The sequence below is a fragment of the Wasmannia auropunctata genome, unplaced genomic scaffold, assembly GCF_000956235.1.
Source record: "Wasmannia auropunctata unplaced genomic scaffold, wasmannia.A_1.0 LD334508.1, whole genome shotgun sequence".
Taxonomy (NCBI): Eukaryota; Metazoa; Arthropoda; class Insecta; order Hymenoptera; family Formicidae; genus Wasmannia; species Wasmannia auropunctata.
This window is the reverse complement of record NW_012028382.1, coordinates 1,042,660-1,070,214: the sequence shown is the minus strand read 5'-3', so window position 1 is coordinate 1,070,214 and position 27,555 is coordinate 1,042,660. Positions and strand designations below refer to the sequence as shown.

General features: G+C 31.6%; 2 protein-coding genes across 12 annotated transcripts in view; one reads left to right on the top strand and one right to left on the bottom strand.

Moving 5' to 3' along the window:
- LOC105458502 (calcium/calmodulin-dependent 3',5'-cyclic nucleotide phosphodiesterase 1A-like) overlaps positions 1–27,555 on the bottom strand; it is an 86,184-nt gene that overhangs the window by 8,258 nt on the left and 50,371 nt on the right. For 6 of the 9 annotated variants that reach the window (XM_011703852.1, XM_011703851.1, XM_011703855.1 and 3 more), the window contains 4 exons: positions 5,269–5,439; positions 4,530–4,746; positions 3,784–3,897; positions 1,828–1,980 (listed from right to left, as the gene is read on the bottom strand). In XM_011703852.1, coding sequence (XP_011702154.1) covers positions 1,828–1,980; positions 3,784–3,897; positions 4,530–4,746; positions 5,269–5,439 — 655 coding nt within the window. The remainder of the gene's footprint in view (positions 1–1,827; positions 1,981–3,783; positions 3,898–4,529; positions 4,747–5,268; positions 5,440–27,555) is intronic. The other 3 variants (XM_011703850.1, XM_011703853.1, XM_011703856.1) reach the window with 1 other exon arrangement.
- Positions 14,513–23,577, top strand: LOC105458501 (alpha-glucosidase-like). Of its 3 annotated transcripts, none has more exons than XM_011703846.1 (9): positions 14,513–14,652; positions 15,679–15,849; positions 16,630–16,967; positions 18,083–18,208; positions 20,841–21,251; positions 21,523–21,778; positions 22,573–22,768; positions 23,057–23,197; positions 23,376–23,577. In XM_011703846.1, exons 2-9 carry the CDS (start codon positions 15,690–15,692, stop codon positions 23,446–23,448), a joined length of 1,701 nt encoding a protein of 566 aa, XP_011702148.1. In that variant the 5' UTR covers positions 14,513–14,652; positions 15,679–15,689; the 3' UTR covers positions 23,449–23,577. The 3 variants fall into 3 exon arrangements, with proteins under 3 accessions (XP_011702148.1, XP_011702147.1, XP_011702146.1); XM_011703845.1 differs by having other exon boundaries at positions 14,513–14,656; XM_011703844.1 differs by lacking the exon at positions 14,513–14,652 and adding an exon at positions 15,066–15,156.

Sequence of the window (27,555 nt, the reverse complement as noted above, 5' to 3'; positions counted from 1 at the left end):
GGGGGGGGGAGAGAAAAAGAGATGCAGAAATAAAAATAAATAAATTGATAAATATATAATTAACTATGGCTGTAAGATTAATGTTTCTTGTTGTATCATATCCAATTATTTAATCAAATTTGCATATCGCGAAACGAATATTTTCATAATAAAAATGCAGGTTAAATATAATTGTTGTCTTTGTAGTGTTCATTTAAATGTAATGCAAAATTTCAATTAAGTATTAACTATTCTCTACTAACTATACTCTACTAATTATAACATACACGTTGATAATTCTACAGAACTGACGAATAATTATGAATTTTAATAATATTTTCTAAGAGAATCATCTACTCGCAACGATATAAACGTACTAAGTGTATCGTATCTAAGACTATCACATATACATATATAGAATAATTTGAATTCCTGAACTATTAAAACAAACTTATTAAAAAACGAACGCATTGCTAATTTATGCGTTTTAGTTTTTGTGCTAATATTAACTATTCTAGAAACATTCGACAGAATTACCGATTAAAAAAAAAACGATCAAGAAATGTTGACACGGTCCACTTAATGTTTTATAATTGGTATTTTTACAGAGGAGAGCGACATCTTGAATTCCTCACGAAAAAGTTTCTTAATATCAGCATAGAATTGAAAATATAACATATAAGATATTGTTGTTGTTTTTATACAACACTTATTGTTAGAATATCTCGTTTAATCTAAGAAATCCTGACGTCAATTGTAATAATTTTAGTTACATTTTTTATTCGATTTGTAAAAGACATAGCCTGAATATAATATCCCGAAAATATCATCGTCGCTTCTCCGTGACACTGATTAGTTGTCAATCGCGTGCGCAAAATTCAAGCCAGTGATGAATATTGGCAGATTGACATTTAGCGGTTGACTGAATACTGAGAAACGGTCGATAAAGAGCAAATAATAAAATGTTATATAAAATATTAAATGTCATGTAAAATAAAAAAAATATTGGAGATAATAAATAGATTTTATTACAGAATAATGAAATATATATCAAACTTTTATTTTGCATTTTTGCTTTAATTTTTCTCTAGCGTATTTCCTAAAAGTTGAAAAGACCAATTTATTTGCGAATTGTCGTACATCAAAAATTTAATTATAAATTATAATAAATTGTTCATCTTTTCAAGTTAAGCAATTCTTGCCCGCTATCAATACTCAATATCAATTGCAGTATTTTGATATTTAATGACATTTACCAATATTTTTAGTTATTTACGAATATCACTTGTATGATAATAACAATAGAGACAGAATCATACATTGTATTAATTGATTTATCGTTTATACCTATCGCAAATGATCATCTATACCGCTGTTTTTAAATGATTAAAGGGTAGAAATGAAATATCAATTAGATGCTAAAAATAACGTTGCAAATTACAAGAAATATATTTATAGATCTCCCATTTATGTTGCTCATCAATTTTAAATATTATATTTTAATTTTAATTATAAAATAATTATCAGATATCAATATTACATAGACGAAATTCACGATTGTCGCTCACTGCCACGATTACCAACGATCATCTTCAAGCGAGAACGTCTCGCTTCTTAAGACGAGCGCGAGTATGAAGCGCTATCGTTCGTAAGAAAGAGGACGACAAAAAGCGTCTGCACGACGCCGCGACGGCACGGATACGGTTCATACGGTGTGGGCTGCGGGAAAATCGGCAGACAGAGAGCAAGTAAAAAAAAAAAACGAAGGAGAATCGCGAAGGAGGATCGTGTTATGCGGAATCGAATGTGGAGTCGTAAAGGGGGTTGGAAATGTGAATGTTTCGCAACCTTGCCCATACGGGGGTGCGAAGCTTCCGTTTCTGGGTTACCACCGTGTGGCCCTGTGGTCCGTCTGGATCCAAGCCGCCCCCTAGGGATGAAGACGTCAGGCCCGCCCCCCTACGTGATGACCGAGTGCACTCATTCCCGCCTGAACTCACCCTGCGGTAGTGCTTGTTAGTTCATGTGTAAAAAAGATTAGAATAATACAAGATTACAGTTTTTGCAGTGTACTCTTATTCTCTTTTCATTTTTTGTAATTTTTAATATTACAGCTACGGCATCTCGCACTGCTGCGCGCTCTCATCGACAATTCTTCTCACGTTGCAATAAATCTAGTGTATGTTACAATAAATCTAGAGTTAGAATAAAATAGGATACATTCGATGCGTCGTGCTTCACGGCTGCATAGTGTCCTGAAAACAAAGATTGTGGCAAAAACAAGATATGTAAGCGAACTAATCGCATTTCCGTTGCTTCCACACAATTCATCGCAATTGCGTGAGCGAAAAATTAGAAAAAAGTGGTCAGGCATTTAGCTTGAAGCGTCGAAATCTTCATTTCGAAGAAGAGACTCTTGATTTCTTTTTAATCTTCGGAACGGAGAAGAGGTATTTAAGGTGTAAGTAGCCAACTGCGTGTAGTAACTATCACGCATTTGATGCACGTATCACACAGGAATATATCATATCTCTCGTCGTATATAATGCGTGATGCTCGGTATACCGTGGATAGAAATTTTTCGCAAGTAATGTTAGAAAAAGAAAATAAAAACTTTGTCTTTGTTTATTCATATGAATTTAGGCGTAAAAAATGAGCTTCGCAAAAGTACTTAATAAAAGATGCGCATCTTGAAATTATTAGGTGTGAAAATTTGTAAAATTTATAAAATCATGGGGTTTAGTATTGACTACAAAGTGATAAATTATCAAAAGTAGTAAGTTAATCCGTTTAGCTATTCAAACTTGAAAAAATGTATAAAACGAGCTAATTGTAATAACATGGAAAACGGTGTTAGAAATCAAAATTCACTTGCCTCCTGTGAGGACTAAACTCACGACCCCCGGTTTCACGAGACCAGTTCTCTACCATAAGTTAAAGAGCTAAAGAGGCGTCGACATCAATTCTTCTCGAGCGAATTCCCACAGGAACGATTCTGTATAGGAATCCGAGGAACATTCCTGACTTTCAGACCGTGTTGTAAAGTTACGTGCGATTTGTTCAAGTTAGAAAATATCGACCCTCTAAAGTCACATAAGGTTTATCGCTTATATGATTGATCCCGCTTGCGCGCATATGCGGGAAGCGGCTTTTGTCCTTCATGGCCAGCTGAATCTTTGATCGTCCAATAATTGAACAGCTAGGGGTTGTGAGTTTCATCCGGCACGACGCATCGCGAAAACGGAAAGTTCTCATTGCAAATTGGGAAGCATTGAATTTTTAAGTTGTACCTAATAAAGGGGGAAAGCGATAGTGTTGTGTTAAAGGTCACGTCGCGACTGCATAGTAACGAAATAGATAATTAATAGTTAATTTCAATTCCGCTGCGAACGTCATGTCTCGTGAAACAGTCAAATCACTCAGCATTACTGATCATGTAAAACGCAAAAACGGTCGGTTACATACATATATTCATACGTACACGTCTGATCGACACCTAAATACCACCCCACATTAATAAATAAATTATATCGGGATAGCCTTTGAATTAATCTCGTTAGATATTTTGTCAGATATCCAACTACGGTTGTATCAACAATATCTACAAAAGGGAGTCGTTATTAACTGCAAGATTTAGAATGTTAAGACCGTTAGGATGCCTAACAGTGCCTGTAAATTTTAGCAAAAAAGAAAAAAGAAAGCAAAAGTACTTGAAATAGTTGCAGATAATGATTAATATAGAGATACTGTTGCTTTTCATTCGTTTGTGAGAGATTTGGAATTCTCACTCAAAAAGAAACTTACTTGGTCTCGTCGATGAAAACAGTCTCGAGTACGCGAGCTGCGTAATGCAAGTTTCGTTGAAGTAATTCGGCGGATATTTCCCCATGTTGTAGCTGCCTCAATAAACACCTCAATCTGCAAAAGAGAGGTATTTCGGAGAGCCGTTCCCTGTGCGCCAATAACGTGCCTTCTAAACTAGACGTTCGCTTCCAATCGTTTTCCAATAATTACGCGACAAGTCGAGATTGCAAACGCAATTCTATTTAACCATTGGAGGATCAAAAGAATAAATATTTTCTTTGACGTGGGGTTTTCTTATATTAAATAAAAAATATTTAGCGCGCGAAAAAGTAGACAAAATGTTACAAATGTACTTTACAAAAATCATAATTAAACACAAAATTGATAGCTTTATAAAAATTATAAACTGCGCGCAAAGAATGCTGAATCATAATATTAACAAGCCGATAAATTATCATGTTAATTATATAATTTGCAAATTATAAAGGCTAATAATTACGATATGTTAGCGCGCCGTGCCATTCAAATATTATGTAAAAAATATGCACCAATAATAATGATTATTTAATTCAATACAACATGTCGCGTTATATAGAAGTTAGTAAATTACAATACAGCAAGGTGCGTTATTATATTATCTTTTAATATACCAGAATCGCGAATTATCTATTTGTTTGAGATTGGTAAACCTCTACCTAGATCTAAAATATCACATTTGTAAAGCCATTAACACGACGACATAATACCTGAGGGCAGCTTTATCGCATGCGTCGGGAGTGTCAACGGCAGGAAGTGAATCTGTCGAAAGATCGATATTATCGAGAATCTCTTCGAGATCGACGGATTGACCCGATAAATATGAAGTGTCGGGATTGTGCGGTGGTGGAGAATTTTCAAAATTCCCACCGCTGAGGCTTTTGCTTTTGCCGGAACTTCGGCGTACTATCGTCAAAGTGCCCTGTTCTGAAATAAAATGAGCGTAATCGTTTCTATTATTGCGAATGGAAGGACATGTGGAATTATGAAGGTTTTTCAAGGAATCCGACGCGTATCGTAGAACAATGACTTATTGTTAGTCATTTTGAAAAATAAATAAAAGAAAGTTTTTATCAAAATTCTAATTAATTTTATCTTAATTATATATATAACTATTTTATATTTCGCAAAATTATTGTCATATAAAAATAATTTTACTTCAAAAATTGAGATTTTTACATTCAATTTTTTCTGTCTGACCGACTCACACGATTGTTCTATCAAATAGTTTGTGTGTATATTACATACTGTGACAATACGAATATCAGAGAACTTTGTAGCTGGTCGAAAAAAAGATTTTGTTTTTGGAAGAAATGTATACGCGTGTAGATATTTACAGACACGTCGATAAATGCACAGATACACATGTTTGTGTGAGCGTGCAAGTAGATCAAGTCCAACTATATCTAGGGGAAGCGTATCTCGGGGGGTAATACCTCGAAAACTTACTGGAGAGTTGGCCATTCCGACCAGGAGAAGAGGAGGGATTGCGCGACCTCGAGGATGCTGCTGCGCCGCTTGTGCTGCTGCAGCCGGTAGCAGCCGCATTGTTTACCGCTACACCGGCTGAGGCTACCCCGATATCGTCTCTTGTGACTCGTCTATCTGGCGGAGATGCAACTGCAATTTCAAAAAACGAGAATAATAAAACGATAATATATAACTTTATCATTGCAGCCGATCGGTTAACTTTGTGTCACAAGTACGTGCCGACAAAATTAACGTGCGAAAGTGTACCTACGCGGTGCGTGCACTTGTACGCATTCATTAATCAATGCGGGTGAATCGGAAAATTATTATAGGGCATACACATCATATCTATTCCGAGTGGTTAATTTCTTTTTAATCTGCTTCTATCTGTGAGACTTTATGACCTTATCCAAGCAATAATGTACGACCAAAAAGATTACGCAAGTAGTGAATATCTAAATATCACAGAATGAACATACACCTAATAATGGCAATATATTGTATATTCAAAATATACATATGTCTACCTGAATTTTTTGTTACTTAGTGACGGGTTCATTGACGTTACTTCTTTTATTATATGCGCTGTATTTGCCTCACAAATAATTACATGCTTGTCATGTATTATTAAATAATATTAGTGAGTGGTATTTCGTAGATCGTTACCTGCATTTTCATTCGTTTATATATATGTTATATATATGTATACTTTCATAAAATAAATTGCACGATGCATATAACAGTGTGATAATCATCATCCATTAAGTTAATGAAAAAGTTTACGCATTATGTGTCAGAAAAAATTGAAAAAATATTTCTTTTTTTACTATGTATTTTTTTCTGTACTTGAGGTCTATTCTCGAACATATTCGTCATGAGAATTTCCAATTGAAATATATATATTTTTTTTTGTTATTTTCCTTCCTTGATAACAAGGGAAAAAAAATAATGCTAAAATCTTAGAAAAGATTTCGTTCTTTTTCATAATGCCCAGAACTTTACGGATCCACATAGAGAAGATAAGTAGTAACATGTTTACAACTATCTATAATCCATTGATCTATTGAAAGTTATCATTTTATATTCATAGAAGAGATAGAATTCTCGCTATAACGAAGATGAACATTATATATTAATATTAACTTTTTTTCAGCCAGTATAAAGAGCAATCGCATCGAAGAAAATCACATAAGATGTATTTTAGTAAAAATATGTATCACATGTCTCAATTAAATAAATTAAAATTTTTGAAGAAGATAATTTAAACCGCAAGATTAAAAATCCATTTATAGTATATTCATATGTGATATAATAATAGCATACGTTCAAATATAATGTTTTGCTAATTATTATATAAATAAATAAAAACATTTGAAATTTTGAAAGAGTCATTATGCGAATGTGATTTCAAATTTGAAGTTTACATCACTGATGTGTGGTTTTACGAGAGGTTTTATTCAATGACGGTATTCTATTTCTAGAACATTGAGACTGAAGAAATTCTCTAGGCTCTCTAACTAACGGAAAATAATTAGCATGAGTATGAATGATTAGTTTTTATGATAATTAAAAATATACATGATTTTTCCATCAAAAATCATTTTCTACGTGTTTATATCAATATGTTATTTTTACAAGAGAAAAGTGTTTAAAGTGCTATTAAATATGTAGAACAATTTTTTTATCTTTTTACAGAACCATAAAAATTTATGCATAAATTTCATATTTTATAAGTTGCCATTACATAATTATAATTATTAAATGATTTGCATACATATATATGTTTAATTGTAAGTCATAATCACACTATCTACCTATAGATGCTATAAAGTACAAGATAATCCAGAAGTTTTATCGATTTTAACACGTGTATTTTGGAGTCTTTCATTATTAGTGAGACGCCTTATTGACGCCAAAAACACGTACTTGCCACTTTGGGCCAATAAGAAGATAACAAGGAACTTGTGGAAACTAATTTTCGAGCTATTATTTCCCTTGGACGTCTCTGCCTGTTTGCAACGTGATTACTCTATACGTTACTAATTACACATATGTATAGCCAAGACAAAGCGGATCGAAATGCAAACCTTGTCTACGCATGAGTTAGGTCTCGCTCAAGACTTGATTATCATGGGATTTATAATGGGATTTACATTGCTTATAATTTTTAGCTAAATATACGCGTTTAAAAGCATAATTATATAAAGTAGTTATATTTTGCATTGATCTTATCGTGTACGTATATTTTACCCTATAGTTTCTATATTATCTAAATTATCATTTATGATATTTATAATACATATTATAAACATTATTATGTATCTAGTAATTCTAGTATATAAAATACATACACGTAGCGTAGCGTGCCTATGTTGAAGCGTAAGGAAGGGAGAGCATACTTTTGGTAAAAATAAAAATGTAATTAAAAAAAAGAGGCAAATATGAATTTTGTGCTCTGTATAACACTAAATGCATACATTTTGTCATTGCTTCGCAGTTTCATGTATTATTCAAGCGAAATGCAATAATTCACGTATGTTCGCGTCTGTTTGCTTATCCGCTTACAGCGAATAATTTCATAACCAATCATCGCGCACCGTCGTACTTCTATCGGTGTTCGAAGGTGTTTTTGAAAAGAGAAGGGAAGGAGAGAGAAAGAGGGATGGGATAGCGCAAAATTATTAGCCAAAAATGTACATCGTACAGCTTTCATCGTTGCGATGAAAAAGCGGAATGATAATTCCGAGATTTTACCTAAATTTCAAGGCAATTTTGTTCGTTTATTTTTTTTATGTAGACACATCTTGCGTCTATATAAAAAATATAGACGAAAACTTTTATTACTGTTTCTTTCCTCAAAATAAGAAAAATGTAAGTTACATCACTACTCCATAGAATTGCTTGCATATTTTTATAAAATTAAATCTCATGTTCGCGTATGCGATTATTTTTGACCAAAGTGCTTTATGATTTAATGCTGTGTATATTATAATACAAATATAAAGATAACAAATTCCTAAAACCTAAAAAAATTTACTAAAAATAATTTATATACGTAATAACACTTTTATTTTGGAAATTATTTCTAACAAATGTTTTAAATGCGTTATCTAAAAGTTATATACAACATAATGAATAATTAAATCGACAGTGTGTGATAAAGAATAAATTTTTAAATTAATATTTATTAAATTATTATATTTTTAAAATTGATTTCTATCGTTAGGACAAATGTAAAGGTCCGTTGATAAACTATTTATTAAATTTAAAATGGCAATGCAGTACATGTGGCTGACAATGCTGCGAACAATGCTGTTTGATTAATTGCAAGTCTTTAAACATAATTATGCATATGATTATGTTTGCATCCAGATTTGACGGATTTGCCGCATGACGGAAATGAAAATACATTATGTTGTATAATAATTCCATTTTAACCGCTGAATTATATTATTTTATTAGCTTTGATTTTGTTTTATCAAGTAGTGAAGATGATTTAATTTCGTTAAATTCATCTTTTAGTCTCATCTAAATTATACTACTCTTACTTTTTATTTTGTATTCTTTTTTCTTTTTACTTATTTGCTATCTAAGAGATGTCATATTAAAAAATGAATGTGTTTTTTGAATATCCGCTGTTAAATTATTATTACATTAACAAAGAATAACTAATTTTTTATAAATTTATGATGGGTTTATTTTTGTGATCTTTAATATAAATGCTCATGTTTAATTTTTATTTCCGTTAGATTTTTTATGGTAAAACGATTCTCGACGATTAGAAACACTTCAACTTGTGATTATTATAATGTGACCGTTGGTCTCGTACCTATACGATCGATCGGATATGAGATTAATTCGCGAGCTATAGACAGGTGCTACCGATCGATAGCTACTCGGCCATCGCGGTTTTACTGCAGTGATAGCTGCTTGGCCTTATACACTTTGTAACATTTGTCAAATTAATTACGGTAATATACATTTGATGATTTTGTAATGTAGCATTTGTGACGTTACATTACGACATTACCATTACATGCAATATGACAATAGACGTGTTAATTAGATGTATCTTCGAAAGCTTAACGGCATCAAAGCAAAACGTATACATATATCTAAAGCATTTGAAATGTGAAATCCACATTTGAATGTGTAAAACATTCGAGATTTGTGAAAACCTTATCATTTCATCATCTATCTTCTCACAGATTTGTAAGACTTCGACTTGCGAGTTTTTGTACACTCTATATTTATATGTATGTGATAAGTTATGTATATCGAACTATTTAAACAGCAATATTGCAGTTATTTTCTCCTGAGTGTCATTTGAATGCAATTTAGAATATATATAAATTATTTTCAGTGATATCCTTGATATCAAATTGCTTGGCATATGAAAGTTTCTTCGAAAGATGGAATATAATAGTATTGCATTAGAAATTGAAAATGTAAAACTCTTTGGAAAAGCTTATCTTATTCCGCCATAAACTTACTTGCGTGACAGGAAAGATGAAAAGCTCTCTCTTCTACCGATTTAATTTTCACACATTAAAGAGAGCATTAGAAACATACTGTCGATTTAAACTCGTTTTTCTTGTCCGTGTGTAATAAGAAGTTTTTTAAAAATATATTTCAAATTTATAAATTCATCTTATTAAGATCTCTATTAAAGCCAGCCTGTAAAGATGAAAGCTATTTCGACATTACAAAACTGTGAACATTGAACTATACGTCCAATTCCATTGAAAAATTGATAATGGTGGATGTACTATACGATAAGCTCTTATCGGTCGCTGCAGCAGCTTAATTCAATTAATAAGGCGAATGAGATAAAGCAGGAAATCCCCTTCCAATATCTATTGTCGATAGAAAATATTCAAGGCTGAAATTTTATTGAAAAAAGAAAATGTAATTCCAATATCAATGGCTACTAACAAGTTAGCATTTAGTTCGTGTATCAATTAGTATAGCGAATGAAAATTTGCTTCTTGAAATACATTTGTAATACATACACAGGGAAAAAGCCTGAACTCTCAACAATATATTAAATTCAATTAATTTAGATCGTCATTAATTTCTAAAAAGAAATAAACGATATGATTGTTCACGGCAATTCTTTTTAATTAATATCAAAAAGTTGTAAATTAGCGATTGGAAGATTACATTAATTATATATAAGATTTCTATGTATCTATTTCTATATGTTTCTTTTGTTATTGCAAAATCTAGTAAAAAATTTTAAATTTTTAAATTTATCGGCTTATTGATTTTATTGAATCTTTCGAGGATATGTTGACTTTATCTCCACCAAGTTCGGCTGGAACGTGATCAGAATCGAGCGCAGCTACTTTCGAAAATTTGAGACGTGACCTTTGTCAAAGAATAATAACAAAAGATTATAAGAAAAGTAAAATCATGTCAGTTGCAGTTTTAAAGGACAACTGCAGCATTCATATTTGTGTACCACATATGTATAACATATTCGAGCACGCAAACTGAAAAGATGCGCATACCTGGATTATTGATTATCGAAAGACGGATATACCTCTAGACTTTATGTCTGGCAAAGACTTTAATTCGAATGCGATTCGTTCGCCGGATTCTGCCTATGTTTTATTGTCTCGTTTTTCATTCCTTTCGTCGCCCACCGTACTGTGAGCGATGTAACGCTCGTAGAGGTACACTACTGCACTAAATATAGCGACATTCAGCAAATCTGATTTCCGATCGCGGCCGCTGGATAGTAGTAAAACCAGACGTATGCAGACGATTATGCATTTTGTGCTTGTCTGCAGCATAGCAGGCATTGGCTATATGGTCACATGTGAAATTCAGTCTTGCATCCGAGAACGAGCTACGCTCGACATGCGTATTTGCATTTCTGAATAATGCAAACTCTTAACGTCGTTTTCTACTAGACTGTCGAGAAATAAATATCGTCACGTGTGCCATAACTCGCGATGTTGTGCATAATATCTTTTCGATTAAATGAAATCGATCATGCGTATTCATTCTGAATCTTATACAATCTCAGAGAAAGGGGAGATAATCACTCCCTCTCCCTTTTTAAATAAAAACTCAGGCAATTTTGTTTTGTATAACTATCTGATTGTGAGAAAATAGAAGTCAAAACAATTGTGCAAATTTAAATTGTTAATTTATCTTCATTTTAAATATTTTAGATCGTACGTGTATCGCAATGCAGATCAGATTTTCTGCAGCAGTTAACGACAAAAAACGACTTGAACGATATTTCTTTTGAGTCAATTCAGCTGTAAGCTCTTCTTTTTATACAGTGACTCTATATTTTTATTGTTCATTATCCGATTAATTTACATTGTATCGTATAAAACGACACGGTACATTTTTAATCTATTTATTAACATTAAAACGAAGTGAACTTTGGGAGCATTTTCCGGGTGCTATATTAAACATCGCGCAATCGCGCAAATGTTTTTAGGTCACAAGATTGAATTTTTGTTTAAAACTCTCTACTAGCCACGTCCACGTAACGCTACTACGCTAAGAGAAAACATTTTCTATTTCATCTACCACATACACATTTGTATTTTCAAATAAAAAATAAAATAACAAAGACAATTGTTATGGACTGATTTGTTATGATTTGTTATGATAAATTATAACAAATTACGGCTATTGTATTTGCAGAAATATACATACATATATACCTATTGTAATATTCTTTTCAACATATAAGTTCAACATATGTATATAAAACTGGTCGACATGATAGATGCGAATTGGGTTTCTCAAGTTATTTCCTGTAGATTTTTGGACGTTGAATACGAATCTAGCCGTAAAATTGCACTATCACGTCAAATTTACGAGATAATTCCGGATTAAAAAGGCCAAAGATAGCGTTTTAGGAAATGTTCATGTATTCATTTAGAGAACATTGTTTTTTTTTATAGTTTCTTCCTACGCTATCACATAGTATTAGTCTTGAACTACAAAATTCATTTTAAATCGTCCTCGATTTTTTGTCCTAGATATATATACAACATTTGAGATGTTGCATATACAAGGTTTGCAACGGTTTATGAATACACACAATATATGTATGTGTTGCACACAATTTTAATCTTCTATCTAAATTTTTACATAACGTAAAAAATATAGGTAAATATGTATGTAAGCGTTGCAAACCTTGTATCTTATTGTTAAATGTTGTATGTCTTGGACAAAAAAAATTGTACGAAGACGATTCAAAATGGATTTTGTCGTTCAAGACTAATACTATGTAATAGCGTAGGAAGAAACTATAGAAAAATCAGTGTTCTCTAAATAAATATATGAACATTAATCTAAAACGCCATCTTTCGGCTCTTTTAACCTGATTTTTGATCTTGTAAACCTGAAGTGATAGAGCAACTTTACGACCAGATTCGTATTCAGCGCCCAAAAATCTACGAGAAATAATTTGAAAAACTCAATCCGCATCTATCATGTCGACCAGTGTAATCTTTAAACAGACAATGATAAAATATGTGAAACGTCTCCTATAGGAAAAAAAGACATAATAAAATTAAAATAAATATAATGACATAAATATATAGTGACGTATGTACTGATTTACGCTTTAGATAAAATAATATTGTCTTAGAAAAAAGGAATTATAGATACAAAATATTAATTAAAAAGTATCTTTTTTAGATATAAATGTCGTATAAAAAGACTAGCGGGACCAAAGGATAGAAATAAATATTTACGCAATGCAGATATTGCACACGCGTTATATTGCATATATAACGCGCGCTATCTTTCAGTTATTATCGCTGATTAAATTTTTGTCGAAAATAATTAATATTATCAAAATTAATTTTTGATAATTTTTTTATTACATTGTCATATTGTATGTCTATACTGGCATGTCAATACGCATAAATCTATAATAATGTCCGGATAATTATTTTTATTATAAAACTTGAAATTTTTTAAAAAGTAGCAATAATAGGGCAATAATGAGCCTTGGTGTTAGTACTAATTTTACATCATAGTATATTTATAATATAAAATTCTTTTAACAAGCCAAACGTTTCGGTTCCACATTGAAAATACAAAGAAAATAACTAATTTGGTCGCAGTAGAATTATATTTAAAAAAAAACGGTTGTTTTTTCCGGTCACATTCGATGAGTTTTGCGTATAATTTTCAGTTCATGTGTCCAACAATAATTTGCTAAAAGAATTTTATATTACATATATTGTAATGTAATTAGTATATATTTAACACCATGTGCAAGGCTCATTTGCCCTATTATTGTTACTTCTTTAAATTTTTAATTCTCTGAGCCTTTCAGACACTTAATTATTTTTTTAATTTTTCTCATATCTAATTGCACCAATTTTGATGTCGTCCTTCATCATATTTCGAGATATTATTTTGACAAATGAACAAATTTAATTGCATGGAATTATAGAATTTATAAAAATAACTTGTATCGAAAATAAGATTATTTGTAAGAGCAATGTATTTAGTATATATTATAGGATTTATTAATCTTAAAATATCTCTTACCGTTAGTTTTCTATTGTAAAATATATTAAATTTATGTAAAACAATTTTTTTATTTGAAATTAATTTACTGCTTACGTTATTAATCAACGATGTGATAATAATGTATATTAGATATCAAACTGATACTAGTATGATGTCATCATTTATATCAAGAAATCTCTTTAATCTCACCGGAAATATAAAACATTATCTCTCTGACATTATACCAGTGTTTCAGAAACAGTATTCCGTAAAATTTTTCCCCCCCAAAAAAAGAAGAAAATATTTGTTTGTGTCATCGTTTTAATTGATATTTTAATTATAGCATAGATTAAAGCATTTTCTATATTAAATAGATATATACAAGAATAATAATTTTCATGGTCAAAAAATCTATGCTTTAAATTTTAATGAAAGTTCCTTTCACTTCATTAAAAATATTCACTCTGAATTAATCAAAAGATCTTTCATGAAAAATTAATGTACTTAAAGTAGGTAATCCTGCGTACATGTACGTATTATATATTTTGTATATATTCTATTAATTATTTAATTTTCTGTCATTTTGAGAAACACTGCTTTAGTTGTTGTATTTGTATTTGTATTGATGGTTTCCTATCTTGGAGAGTGGAAGAGTTAGATAAAAGACAAAGATATACATCTTGTGATTAGACACATATTAATATGTCGTCATATCTCCGCACAGGATTCATCAGTTGTATGCGTGAAACTACCTGATTGTAATTACATAATAGCAGCTATAAAAGAGGAAAGATTTGTTTATTCTACAACAGTAGATCATATAGCAAGTGTCCGAGAAGTAAGCATTCGTGCCAATAAATTGTCGTAAGTAAGTACGCAAATTTGTAGAAACAATTTAACTCTGATAGTTACCATTTTACAAAGTTTATAATAGTACAGTAATAAAAAGTAATTAAGTGGCTGTTATTTCGAGGTGTTTCAAAATATACAGATAGATGTAAGAATGAAATGATAAAAGACATGAGATGTCTTCTAATATTTTAGAGATAATTTTATTATTTATTTCACTTTTAAAGAATTAGAAAATATACATTTAAGAAATTGTTAAACGTGTCATAATAACCTTGTAATAAATTCGATTTAAAATACACTTACTATATTATCATTTTGCTATTTTGAAACTGCAGAAATATAACGAGATAATTATTTATACAGATGTATTTATACAGATGTATTTATACAGATGTATTTATACAAATGTATTTATACAGATTTATATAATACATTGCAAAATTGTGTGTTTGTCATATGGATATTATACATATATGCCATGTTCCCGATTTCAGTCTACCTTAAATTCATATTCAGGTAATACTTGCGAACAGATGAGAAAATATATTTGAATCAAAAAGCTTTTAAGTTTTGTTTACGTCTTTTGATGAAGCATTTGGAAAATAATCTGCAGATTATGTAGTTTTGTGATATTGTTGCAATACAAGTGTAAAAAGTTTCAAGTACTATATAGCCATTAAACAAATAAATATTTATCTCAAAAGTTGTTAATATTTAAAAACACATACGATTCATTATTAAATATATTACATTTTTGTAGAACTGTTAAAAAAACAACACAAATCTGTCTGCTTAAATAAATTAAGTTTTATCATTATATCAAGTTACTTTTTTTACTTTTAAAATTCAGTTCTCTCGACTTCATTTCTCATAAATCTAACGTTAAACCTCCATCTTTTATCTCCTACCTTATCGTTTGAAATAAATGATAAATAAACGATTGATGCTATATTTATTTAGAGAATAATCCTCTATGCAGATAAATTAGAAATTTATTTATGTTATCACATGAATAATTCTTTACAATGTATTTTTAAGCTCCAGTAAAGATGAAGGGTATAATAACGTTAATGTTTTGTGCGGTACTACTATTGTCTAATTTCGGGTATAGTAAATCTGATCCAGAATGGTGGCAGTCCATGTCCCTTTATCAAATTTATCCCAGAAGCTTCAAGGATAGCGATGGTGATGGTATCGGAGATCTTAAAGGTAGGTACTTTTCAAAGATTTTTTCATTTACAGTAAAATCATAGACGTAATTATTACCTTCTAGATGTAATTTCTATGTTCTCTCTTTCTAGAGGTAAAATCCTAAAGATTTAAATTTCTATAATACAAAGAGCAATATAATCATGTATAGAATAAAAATATATATCGCTCTAAATAACATAGCATTTTAAAAAATAAATAATGGTGAATAAATTGTTGTATTCTTATCACTTTGTTAAGCTATCGTTATTATAATTATGTAATGTATATAAATGTTTAGAAAAGAATAAGTAGAGATATTTTAGAAATTTAGAAATTTACAGCTTTTACTTCTAGCAACATATTCTTTGTTGAATATAGAATCGATTTTAAAAATCTTTATAAATTAATTGAAGAGCTTGCTGAAACAATGAGCTAATTCATAACGTAACCGAATATGTGATATTGATGTAGAAATGAATGTGTTTTTCCATTACTTTAACTTTAGAGTTTATTTTCTCTGTTTTTACAAAATATGGATTAACCCATTGTTGCAGGAAGCAACATTCCTTCAATTCCTCTCACCTTTCGGATCATTCGAAACAGGCTAATTATTAAATTTATTGTAAATTTTTTCATAATTGATATTGATATTGACTATCTTGGCAGTTTCGAATCGGTTACGAGTCTACGAAGAAGTTAAGCACACTTATAATTAAACATCTATTTATTTTATCGTACACTAAAAGATTAGTAGAGAAGTGTTTCGTAAATAAAATTCAAATGTTTTGTATCGTACAGGTATCATGAGCAAACTGGAACATCTCACCGAATCGAATGTTGATGCTTTTTGGTTATCTCCGATTTATCCTAGCCCGATGGTCGACTTCGGCTATGATATTTCTGACTTTGTCAATATCGACACGACGTATGGCACTATGGAGGATTTTGAGGCACTCACAAAGGCCACGCATGACGCGTCAATGAAGATCATTATGGATTTCGTTCCTAATCATTCATCGGACCAGCACGAATGGTTCGAAAAAAGTTTGCAAAGCATAGAACCTTACACCAACTATTATGTATGGCATGAAGGCAAGGTGCTGCCGAATGGGACGGTTACGGTGCCGAATAATTGGGTAAGTAATTGAGTAACCTGAAGCTACGTCCGTAACATGACTGAGGCTGACAACGCGAGAGTTGCGAATGTCTTCGTGAATGGCCGTTGTTAAAGTCCGTAAATTAATCCAAGTCTGAATACGCCGCGTGAGCTATCTCGACCTTCAAATTTCAAGTATCCTCTTTCGTGCTGTCTAAACGGAATTAAGATAGCTTTTATTATTAATTTTCTATTACATAGTATAATATAAACAATGTTTAATATTAGAGAAATGTTTGCGCTAGCCCATAGCAATCGAATATCGTATATAAATATTGTGCTTATTAATGATTCACACGCATTATTATAGCAAGATGTATGAATGATCTTGCAGCTATCCGGATTTTACGCTTGAAAAGACATATTTGAAATAAAAAATAGTGTCTCAAGGCACAATAAATTAAAAATAACGTTCTAACAAATATATGTATATATAATTCTAATATAATTGTATAACACCAATTCCGCAAACGTTTCGTGTTAATCTGTTAACGCATAATGTAATTATATAAATGTTAAAAAAACATTACTATGTAGTAGAAACATTTGAGAGGGTAGATTACAGAAATATAATTGATTACTCAAGATATCTGTGATTAATTATTGCGACAAAGACACGAAAAAAAAGAAAAAATTAGAAAAAAGTTAAACTAACATCTATATCTACGTTACAGATAATTTTCAATAAAGATTAAATGTTTCAGCCTGTAATATATCCATCAGACGAAAATCTTAAAAATCTTAATGCGATAAGTTTTTCTTATTCGGTAATTCGTTGTTTGTCGAATCGAATGTAAATTAACAGAATGCGTAACTTCTGAAAATTACTTATTCCTTTGCTGGACATACTGAAGATAATCGACGATCCATGCATCATCGCTGATTATAAGTTTTGTATGCGCGCGCGAAATGTTTCGTCAGTTTTAAAATTATTAGTATCACATAATGTCAAACGGCACGTTTACTCGCGACACACCCAAACTTGTTACATTTCGGTTAGTAAGAATGCAACATTCCTTCGAATATTTCTGGTATACTTGATATCTGTTTTATATCTGTAGTTTTAAAGGTATAATTGTACGATTATCCGCATAGGTGAGCGTGTTTGGCGGATCAGCATGGACCTGGCGTGAAGAACGACAAGCGTATTATTTGCATCAATTCGCATACCAACAACCTGATCTCAACTATGAGAACGAGAACGTGGTAAACGCAATGAAGGTACATATGAAATTATTATTACATTTAAGTTTAGATCAATGTTCCGCGCCAAATTATTTTGACAGATTAATTGAAATTAAAATATAAATAAATTGTTATGTTTCTGTATTGGTAGAATATATTTTGTAAAATTGTAATTTTATAGCAAGAATCTGCGCTAGAGGAATCACGGTGAATTTCTGATTATCCTTAAGACTCGGCTCGTCATAGCTAAACTAGTTTCGTATTTAATAGATAATTTTAAGGCAAAATCCGATAAGTGGCCCACAGCTCGATGTGAAAAAGAATTTTATCAGTATAGATATATACTTAATGAAATATATCCAGTTCTCCCGATCAGAACTTGGATCAAAACTGATATCGGATTATCTTGTTATCTCATTGTCTTGGGTAACCACAACAACAAAGCTGCGTAGGGGCGACGGATTACAGCGTGTCGTCGATGTCACAAGGGGTGAAAATAAATCCGGCGTGTATACCTACATCCTGCAAGGACATCGCTTTTTCCGTCATCATCGCCGTATGTGCGCGACAGATTTCCCGTTCTTCGTTGCATTGCGAAACGAAAAGTAAACACCATTCTGTTTTTTTCCACTCTCTCAGCTCGAGATTTGCTCGAAATTATTCGTTTTTCAAAAAAATCACGCGTGACCGCGTGAATAAAGAAATCGATCGAGACAATACGATACACACCATGTATTTATCGTCATGCAACGTCGCATTTTTTTTCACACCAAGGATAATTAACTCAAGGCAAACTGTTAAAATATACGTAAAATGGACGGGCAAGTGTTTTCTCCGATCGCGTTGTCGCGTTGTCACATTGTCACGTGTTGACCGGGAACCGGATGCAATTAGCTGCTCGTTGCCCGAAGCGAACGCAATGAGCGTAAAATTATGCTCGCACGGGAATGAATCAGGAAGCGGACGTACAATTTGCCAATTTTTCAAAGGTGTGACATTTGAAATATCGCACGACCACGACACACTAATGCGATTTAACGAGGAAGATGATCGATAATGATCGTCCGACTATACGGTGACAAATGTCCAGCGAGTGTGAAGCGAGATAATTACGATCAATTTAACAAACTAAAAGTTCGCCGAGCCGGAATAACAACTTTCAAACAAATTATTTGCACATCGTACTTAATTAAAGGCTAAAGGTCAAGTTTTCCCTTGGCTGTTATAACACGGTTTTTTCTTCTTTTTACGTTACAGGACTGGTATAGAATTATAGTACATGAAAGTTTTGCAAGCATTCATATTCTACGATCAAATCCTGCGCGCGTAATTTGAGAAACAGTGAAATGGTGAAATATCCAGCCGTAATACCGAAAGTTGTAAAGTACACTGGTACATGCAATAAAATCCGGATTGGACGAACTGTCGTGCAGTGAATAGAGTGGCAAGCTCGCGTGACGCAATTTGCAATCATTTTTGTATTGGCTTTAAAAACTTGACAAAATTCCAAGTTGTACAAAAAACATATCTTTCGTTTGGTTTTATTTAATAATTACAAAAATAATATCTTCTCTCTTTTATTACGTATTTATTTTTCATTAAAAAATGGTACGTAACAAAAATGTTTTGGCAGTATACTCTGTTGTTCGTTGTTACACGACAGATGTCGAGATTTTATTCAATTTCTTTTCTTCCGCAAAATTGTTCCACAACGACAACGTGCTTCTCCTTACCATATATGTATACATATATACATATATATATATATATATATATATATATATATATATGACAAAAATGTCAAAGCTCTAAAGTGTTTAAATTAGTAGCGATTAAAGTTCACTATCACACAAAACTGACATTTCGCACGTTCAGGCATAACGATATGACAAATAGTAAAAATGCTACGCGAGAGTCCTCTTAACAACGTCAAGATTATTATACAAACAAATATGCAGTGACATTTTTATTAAGAAACTGTTTCTGCTTGCTTCTATACGAAAATTTCTTTTTACGGTAGGTACAAATGCATAATTGATATCGGAACATTCTATCTAAAAAAGGCATTCGTTAAATCGATATTCGAATTATCGAAAATCTCGAAGTTTACTTTGACTCTTTTCCGCTGATTGATTCTCTCACTGCGCTTACTTTGTGAACGGCTGTTATCGTATATATATTTTGACAGTTGTGCGTATCGAAGAATTAATAGTGTAATACAATGTAATGGTATGCAATGTAAACGTTGTTATAGGAAGTAGGGAAAAAAAAGTTAAATAGTGCGCGCGTCTGTGATGTCTGGTATGACAAAATATATATCAATTCAATAGTGAGATATTAGTCAGCTGTCAAAATAAATTTGTAACGCGCGCGCACACGCACGCACACTAATCAAGGTACTACAAATGACTGTTATAATAATTATAATTTTTTATGTATCAAATAATATTTATAGCAAATTACCGATTTGATTTTGTGTAAAACAAAAGAAAATAATTAATGGAATCATTTAATACGCTTTTTGTACGCAACTTATCATTTCGCTCTAATGTATCTTCGGGAGTACATAGTTTAGTAGTTTAATCCACTTAAAGACATATAGATCACAGGTAGGTGTATATAGGTGCTGCACATATAGGTATATCATGCTCTCTATTCCTGCCCTCAGGATGTCATGAGATTTTGGCTCGACAAGGGGGTGGATGGCTTCCGGGTGGATGCGATACCACATTTGTGCGAGGATGTCAGATTCTTGGACGAACCACTCACGGGTAATCCAAATCCTGATGACTACGGCTATACGCATAAGATATACACAAAGGATCAACTGCGTACCTATGAGATGGTCAAAGGATGGCGAGAAGTGCTAAACGAATATTCGGATCAAAAAGTTCTAATGATGGAGGCTTACGCGAATATGACAATGACGATGAAGTATTATGTGTACGGCGCACACTTTCCCTTCAATTTTGCCTTCATTACCGATACGGATCGAGATTCCAAGGCAACCGATTTCAAGAGATTAATCGACAGATGGATGGTAAACATGCCTGTTTTGAGAGCAACTGCTAACTGGGTGGTAAGTCGAGCGAGAGAAATGTGTCTTTCGAATCTAGAGAAGGAACCAATCTCCAAATATCACTTGATTGACAAAGAGCTTGACATTTTTTAGCATATATTGTGCAATATACTCTTTCTTTTCGTAACGAAGCATATTGCACAATTTACGCACGAGATACGCTATCATATACTATATCTATATACATCTTGGTCTCTACTTTTAAAATTAATATCTAATAAATTAAACCGATAATGTAATTTCACATTATTCCATTCTTTCCGTCGCGCAGGCTGGAAATCATGACAACTCGCGATTGGTCACCCGTTACGGACGGCAACGAGCGGAAGCTGTAACCATGATAACTCTACTGCTTCCGGGAGTGGGTGTAACTTATAACGGGGAAGAAATCGGCATGGAGGACACGTGGATCTCATGGGAAGACACCAAAGATCCGCAAGGTTGCAATGCCGGCAAAGATGGTTACGAGAAAGCATCTCGAGATCCCGTAAGGACGCCGTTCCAATGGGATGACACCACTTCGGCTGGTACGGGTTTATCCAAGCAACTTGTATATAAAATCGCTATGTCAATCTATCAGTTAGATCCACTGAAACGCAACAATTTAAGCTTACTGTTATCTGTAGAAACTAACTGAGATATGAAAATTCACGGAAGCAATTGAGAAAACTAATCTAATTGCAAATCGTAAAGCTATCTTTTGTTAAGTAGAATATCTGAATTATCGAAAAAACAATATGTTACTTGCCATTTTGCATATTTATTAATAATTTTTAAGTAGAAGAATATTTAGTGTTACAATCATCTTTGGAATTTTAATATTGACGAAGGTAAATATCTTACCTTGACCAATATCACCTTGCGAATAGATTTCTTCTCCAAAAATTGAACAATTGATCTGTTAATAAATAGCGAGAAATTTCATTAAGTAATCGTCGGCCACTATAAAAAAACTGATTCATATCAAACGAAGCGCATCGTTTTAATGTCAGTGTCTCGTGTCATGGCCCACATATTAAGAATGAACGCGACATGTTTGTCAGGTCACACGTCACATTTTGAGATTACGAAAAGAAAGTGGGTGAAAAACTTGAGATGAAACAGGTTTCTTATATCGATCGTATTACAACATATTATCGCTGTCAGTTTGAATTTGTCTTTGCAGCGGTATAATCTTGAAAAGGTAAAGGCAATACGTTTGAGAAACTATCGTGGCATCATATATACAATAATCTGTATTAAAAGAACAATTATTTGAATGTGACATATCATATGTATAACTATTCTGTTAACGAAATCTGTTTTACATTTATAATTTTAGGATTCTCTACAAATTCGACAACGTGGCTACCGGTTAACAAAAACTATGTGACACTTAATTTAGCCGCGCAAAAAAAACAGGACAGCTCCTACTATGCTCTTTATAAAGCGGTTGCTGCTCTACGAAAATGGCCTGCGGTTAAAAGTGGAGCCTTAACCACGAGGTTATTGGACGATGATGTCCTCGCTTTTACCAGGTAAAGTAAAGTATAACAAGAAAGCCGTATAACAAGTATGCCGTTATCTTCTAATAAAATTGTTTAAGTGCGTTTTAGATGTTAAAAAATATATATATATATACATATACATATACACATTCATCTTTTTACTTTTTACTCTTTATTTCAGATTTTTGTTAGCATATGTATATTATACTTTTTAATCTTTAATTTTTCTGGCGAGACGATTTTTCTAACATAATTAAAATTTTTTATTAAAATTAAATGTTAGAGTTGAATAAAAATACGATGTACGTGTTATTACAGAAAAATTGATGGAGAGCAATCGGTTTACGTAGTGGTAAACTTTGCAAATAAAGAAAAAACTGTTGATTTATCAGTACTTGTTGACACATCAAATGAATTAAGCGTTTATTATGCTACTACAAATGCTCACCATCTTATTGGGTAAATATACTTTTTCTTCGCACATAGCGCATAATAATAATGACATACATTATAAAATAAAATACATGACATACATAATAGTATTAATGCATAAGAGATGCGTATGCTGTATGTATATTATCTCTTTATCTCGAACGTCTTTATTTCATGTTTCCACTTCTTTTCAAATATATAATAGGAACGTTATCAAAGATGTTCGCAACTTGAAGATTCCCGCATCAGGAGCTGTGATATATATTAGCGCCATGTAAGTAAAAAGCCGTGGAAATGAATATTTGAAACGAGGCATCATATTTTTCAACGTAATTATATCTGAAGTTCTCTAGACGAAAAGGCGAAATTACTCAATCTTTAAAATATAGTTTGATTTGTAATCTCCATAATCTTTTTTGCCGTTATTCTATATCCATGTAACACTGCTGTTTCATTTATCCACGTTCTACATTTATCTTATTAATTGGATTTGTTTATAAAAAATAATATTACGTTTATAGATAACAGCATAGATTTATTGTTTATGAAACTGTAACAAAGTAGAAATAGTCAAAGAGAAATAGTGAATGATTACGTTAGAAAATAAAATATATAAAATAAATATTAATGTTAAATGTTTCAAGTAATATATAAAATTGCAATATCGCATTTTTATATGTACATAATTTCTGTACATACATACATATATACTGCATATATATTTAATACATTTCTTCGATTATGATATGTAATATATGATCTAAAATCTTTAAATGTGTATGTATGTGAAATAAAATTGAAATTTTAAAAAGCAACCGCTATATTTTTTTCCATTATTTCATGTGTTATACGCGAGAATCACGCAAGAACCAATATGAACCCTTGAAGGTTAATTCTATTTACGTTAAAGGATGCCCTAAAGGATATATATTGAGAATTTAATCTCCAATTCCGCTTTTCGCAACATTTGTCAATACCTAACATTTCTCGACAGCTGAATTATAGCCGTACCCATTACTAGAACCTATATTCTTAGGACATGCAATGCACCCTAAATCGAAACCATTATTTCACGAGAAGAATTCCATTTTATGATTTTCTATAAAAGAAAATCTGCCATTTTTCAATCCCAAATTAAAAGTTACCATCAGTTTGTCATCATAAAAATAATATATAATTAATATAATTATTATTCAAATTGATGTTGATATAAAACTTGTTTCATAAATGCCCAATTAATATATTAGATTTCTATGTCAAAATTTAATCAATAAACGTGAATATCACTTATGTACGCTTTACTAATAAGATAACAATTATCGAGAGTAGTTAAATCACAATTAAATTATTTTAGAGAATTATTAGTAAATGCGTGTATATTTAATTTACAAAAAAGTAATATTTTAAAAAACGTTTTCGCAACAGTGATAAATATCAAGGCTTAATACTTAATACCTCAATGGTATGATTATCTATGTGTCACTGATAATTTTGTAAACAAAAAATAGACACGCAATACCGTGAACCATGGCAATTACCGTGCGGCATGAAATTTTCAAGATTTCATCATATGTATAACAATACATCTTGTCAAGTGTAATTAAAAGATATTCTCCCTCTCTCCTATGTAATTAAACTTCAATATTACACAATAATTAATAAAACTTTAAGATTTTCTTAAGGAAAAATTACCTACGATTTAATTAAAGATTGGATCTTTCAATTTCCAATAAATGGGTCGGCAATTCAAACTATAATTAAATTTTCTCACAAGAGAAATGTAATAAAAAATTCATTCTGAATAAGAGGATAGATAAATAAAGAGAAATTTCCGTTATTTCTGTTATTATGCGCAAAATTTCAGATCGCTAGAAATTTTAAGCCAATCTCATAAAGAAATTAATTGTATTAACAGTTTAAAAAAACATATATAAAGTTCTGCAGTGTTTATGTTCTTTTTTTTTCTTTTTAATTTGTCTACGATTTTTTCCTTTTTTTTTTTTTTTTTTTTGTAAATTTGTTAGGATTGCTAGGGCTAACAAAAATTCGGAAATTGATGATTATATCTTTTCCCAACTTGCATTTTACTGCCAGCTTTAAGATGAATCACATTTTACGTAATTTTATTCGCGGAAAACGGCAGATTATTATTCGCGATCCGCATTGCCAGCGTACCCCAGATAATGCTACCTCTCGAACAATCTGACAATTATTACAAATTCACGAGATTTTTTCAGCATGTTCGATAAGGTTCTTTCTTCCAGTGTTATCCGCCTCACGTATAAATTGTGATGGGAAACGTGCTACGTAATCATAAAGATGCTCGTTGTAAAATACTTTTATAAACGAAGTCACACTGTCGAGAAGTATTAATGCTTCCAATTGTAAATTCTAATGTAGATAGCTAATATAATATGCAACAATACATATATTGTATAATTTACAAACGGAACAACAAACGGCAAAATATTCGCAGATGGGAAATCATGATCGTAATCGTACTGCTTTCCTGCGTTTTCCTGGAAGGACTGATCCGATGACTATGTTAACTATGATACTGCCAGGCGTAGCAGTGACATATTACGGAGAAGAAATTGGAATGGTTGATAAGATAGACATATCTTGGACAGATACGCAGGATCCTCAGGCTTGTAACGCGGGCAAAGATAAGTACAAAAGTCAATCTCGCGATTCCGTCCGCACACTATACCAATGCACAATGGGATCGTTTCATAAATTTAGGTATAAATTGTGTGAAGTTATAAATTTAATCTTTATTTTAAAATTTCGTTACATTTTCTTATAAATGTACATAAAAAATTAAGAACGATGGAATTATTATCGTGATGCGTGACAAGAAAATTTTTTAATCTAAAGAATCATTTCGACTTCTAAAATATCGTATTGTATATATCAAAAGAAATCAAATTTTATTAAAAGAGAATTTAAGCTTTAAAAGAAAATTTATATTATTAAAAAAAAAACAAGGTGTTTTTCTAAATATTATTAACACGGAATAAATATTATAGAGAAATTAATTCCAAATTATAAAAAAGAATTGCTCAGTGATAAAGTACCGTTTGTTAATTGTATTGACAGGTTTCAGTAACACAACTAAAACTTGGTTACCGGTTCACGATAATTATGTCAAAGTAAATTTATTACTACAAAGAAATATTGAAAACTCTTATTAGGCATCATGTTTATCGCGCTCTGACGCAGCTACATCAAAGGCACTCAAATTTGGATCGTTAACTACTGATGTCATAAACAACACTGTTTTGTATGTTCGTAAAACGAGCAAAGAGGCTGTAACATTATTAATAAACTTTTCAAACAAAGAGAAACAGTAGATTGATTTAACAAAAGTGTTAACGGGTTTCAAGAACAGTAAAGTTAAAGTTGCGAGTGTAGATTCCGGAATAAAACAAAAGTAAGTATCAATATTTGATAAAATTAAAACAATTTAAAATTATTGTAAAAAAATTAATCTCTTATTTCTGTGTATTTCAGTCAGGATGTTGAACTGAACAAAATTAATATTCCACAAGCAGGTTCAATAGTCTTCATAGCTAACTCTAAAGCTCCACCAAAATACGTTGCTTTCCTTCAAACAATTCTATTATTGCTATTTTCTTTGATAATAACATTGTACAAATAAGAAATAATAAAAATAATTAATTTTTTTCGCTATAATTATAATATTACAATAAGAAATTACTCCTATTAATCATATTCAAAAGGTGTTGTTTGACTTTATTAATTATAATTGTTATAATTTATCAATTAATGACGTCGGTATTAATAAATTAATTCCTTTTATATAAAAAATTTGCGCTAAAAAAAACGTTGAATTCAAAAGTGTGATATAAATGCGACATACAATATATCATAAATGTGCAGCAGCATAATAATAATTATTTTTGAATGTTTACATGGTCTGTCCCAAACGTAATGAGACTATTTTTGGTGCCAATCAGAATTGTCCTCGGAGGGTGGATCCATTGGACGGGGGCTTTTGATGCGGGATGTCAAGTATACAATCAGGTATATCCTTTCTAGTTGCCACCGAGTCTTTCTAGCAGTTGATACCGTCAGTAAAGTGCGTTGTAATTTTTGTGTCTTATCACGGTCGAAAATTCAGCAATCTCGAGCAGCGATCAAATTCTGCGTGAAACTGAGAAAATCTCATTTCGAAACGTTGGAGATGTTGAGAACAGTTTATGGGGGTGCTTCGTCTTCAGAATTTGATTGCGTAACACTGCTCAAAATACAGCACAGTCTGTACTGAATTTTCACCCGTGACAAGACACAAAACTTACAACGCACTTTGCTGACGATATCGACTGCTAGAAAAGCTCGGAGGCAACTGAGAAGGGTCAGAT

Excerpts from the sequence above, each read along its gene's own strand:
- LOC105458501 (XM_011703844.1), top strand. The coding sequence starts at position 15,114 with ATGCCATGTTCCCGATTTCAGTCTACCTTAAATTCATATTCAG. Across the intron at positions 16,968-18,082 it reads TTACGGTGCCGAATAATTGG|GTGAGCGTGTTTGGCGGATC; the intron begins GTAAGTAATTGA and ends TTATCCGCATAG. Across the intron at positions 21,252-21,522 it reads GAGCAACTGCTAACTGGGTG|GCTGGAAATCATGACAACTC; the intron begins GTAAGTCGAGCG and ends TCCGTCGCGCAG.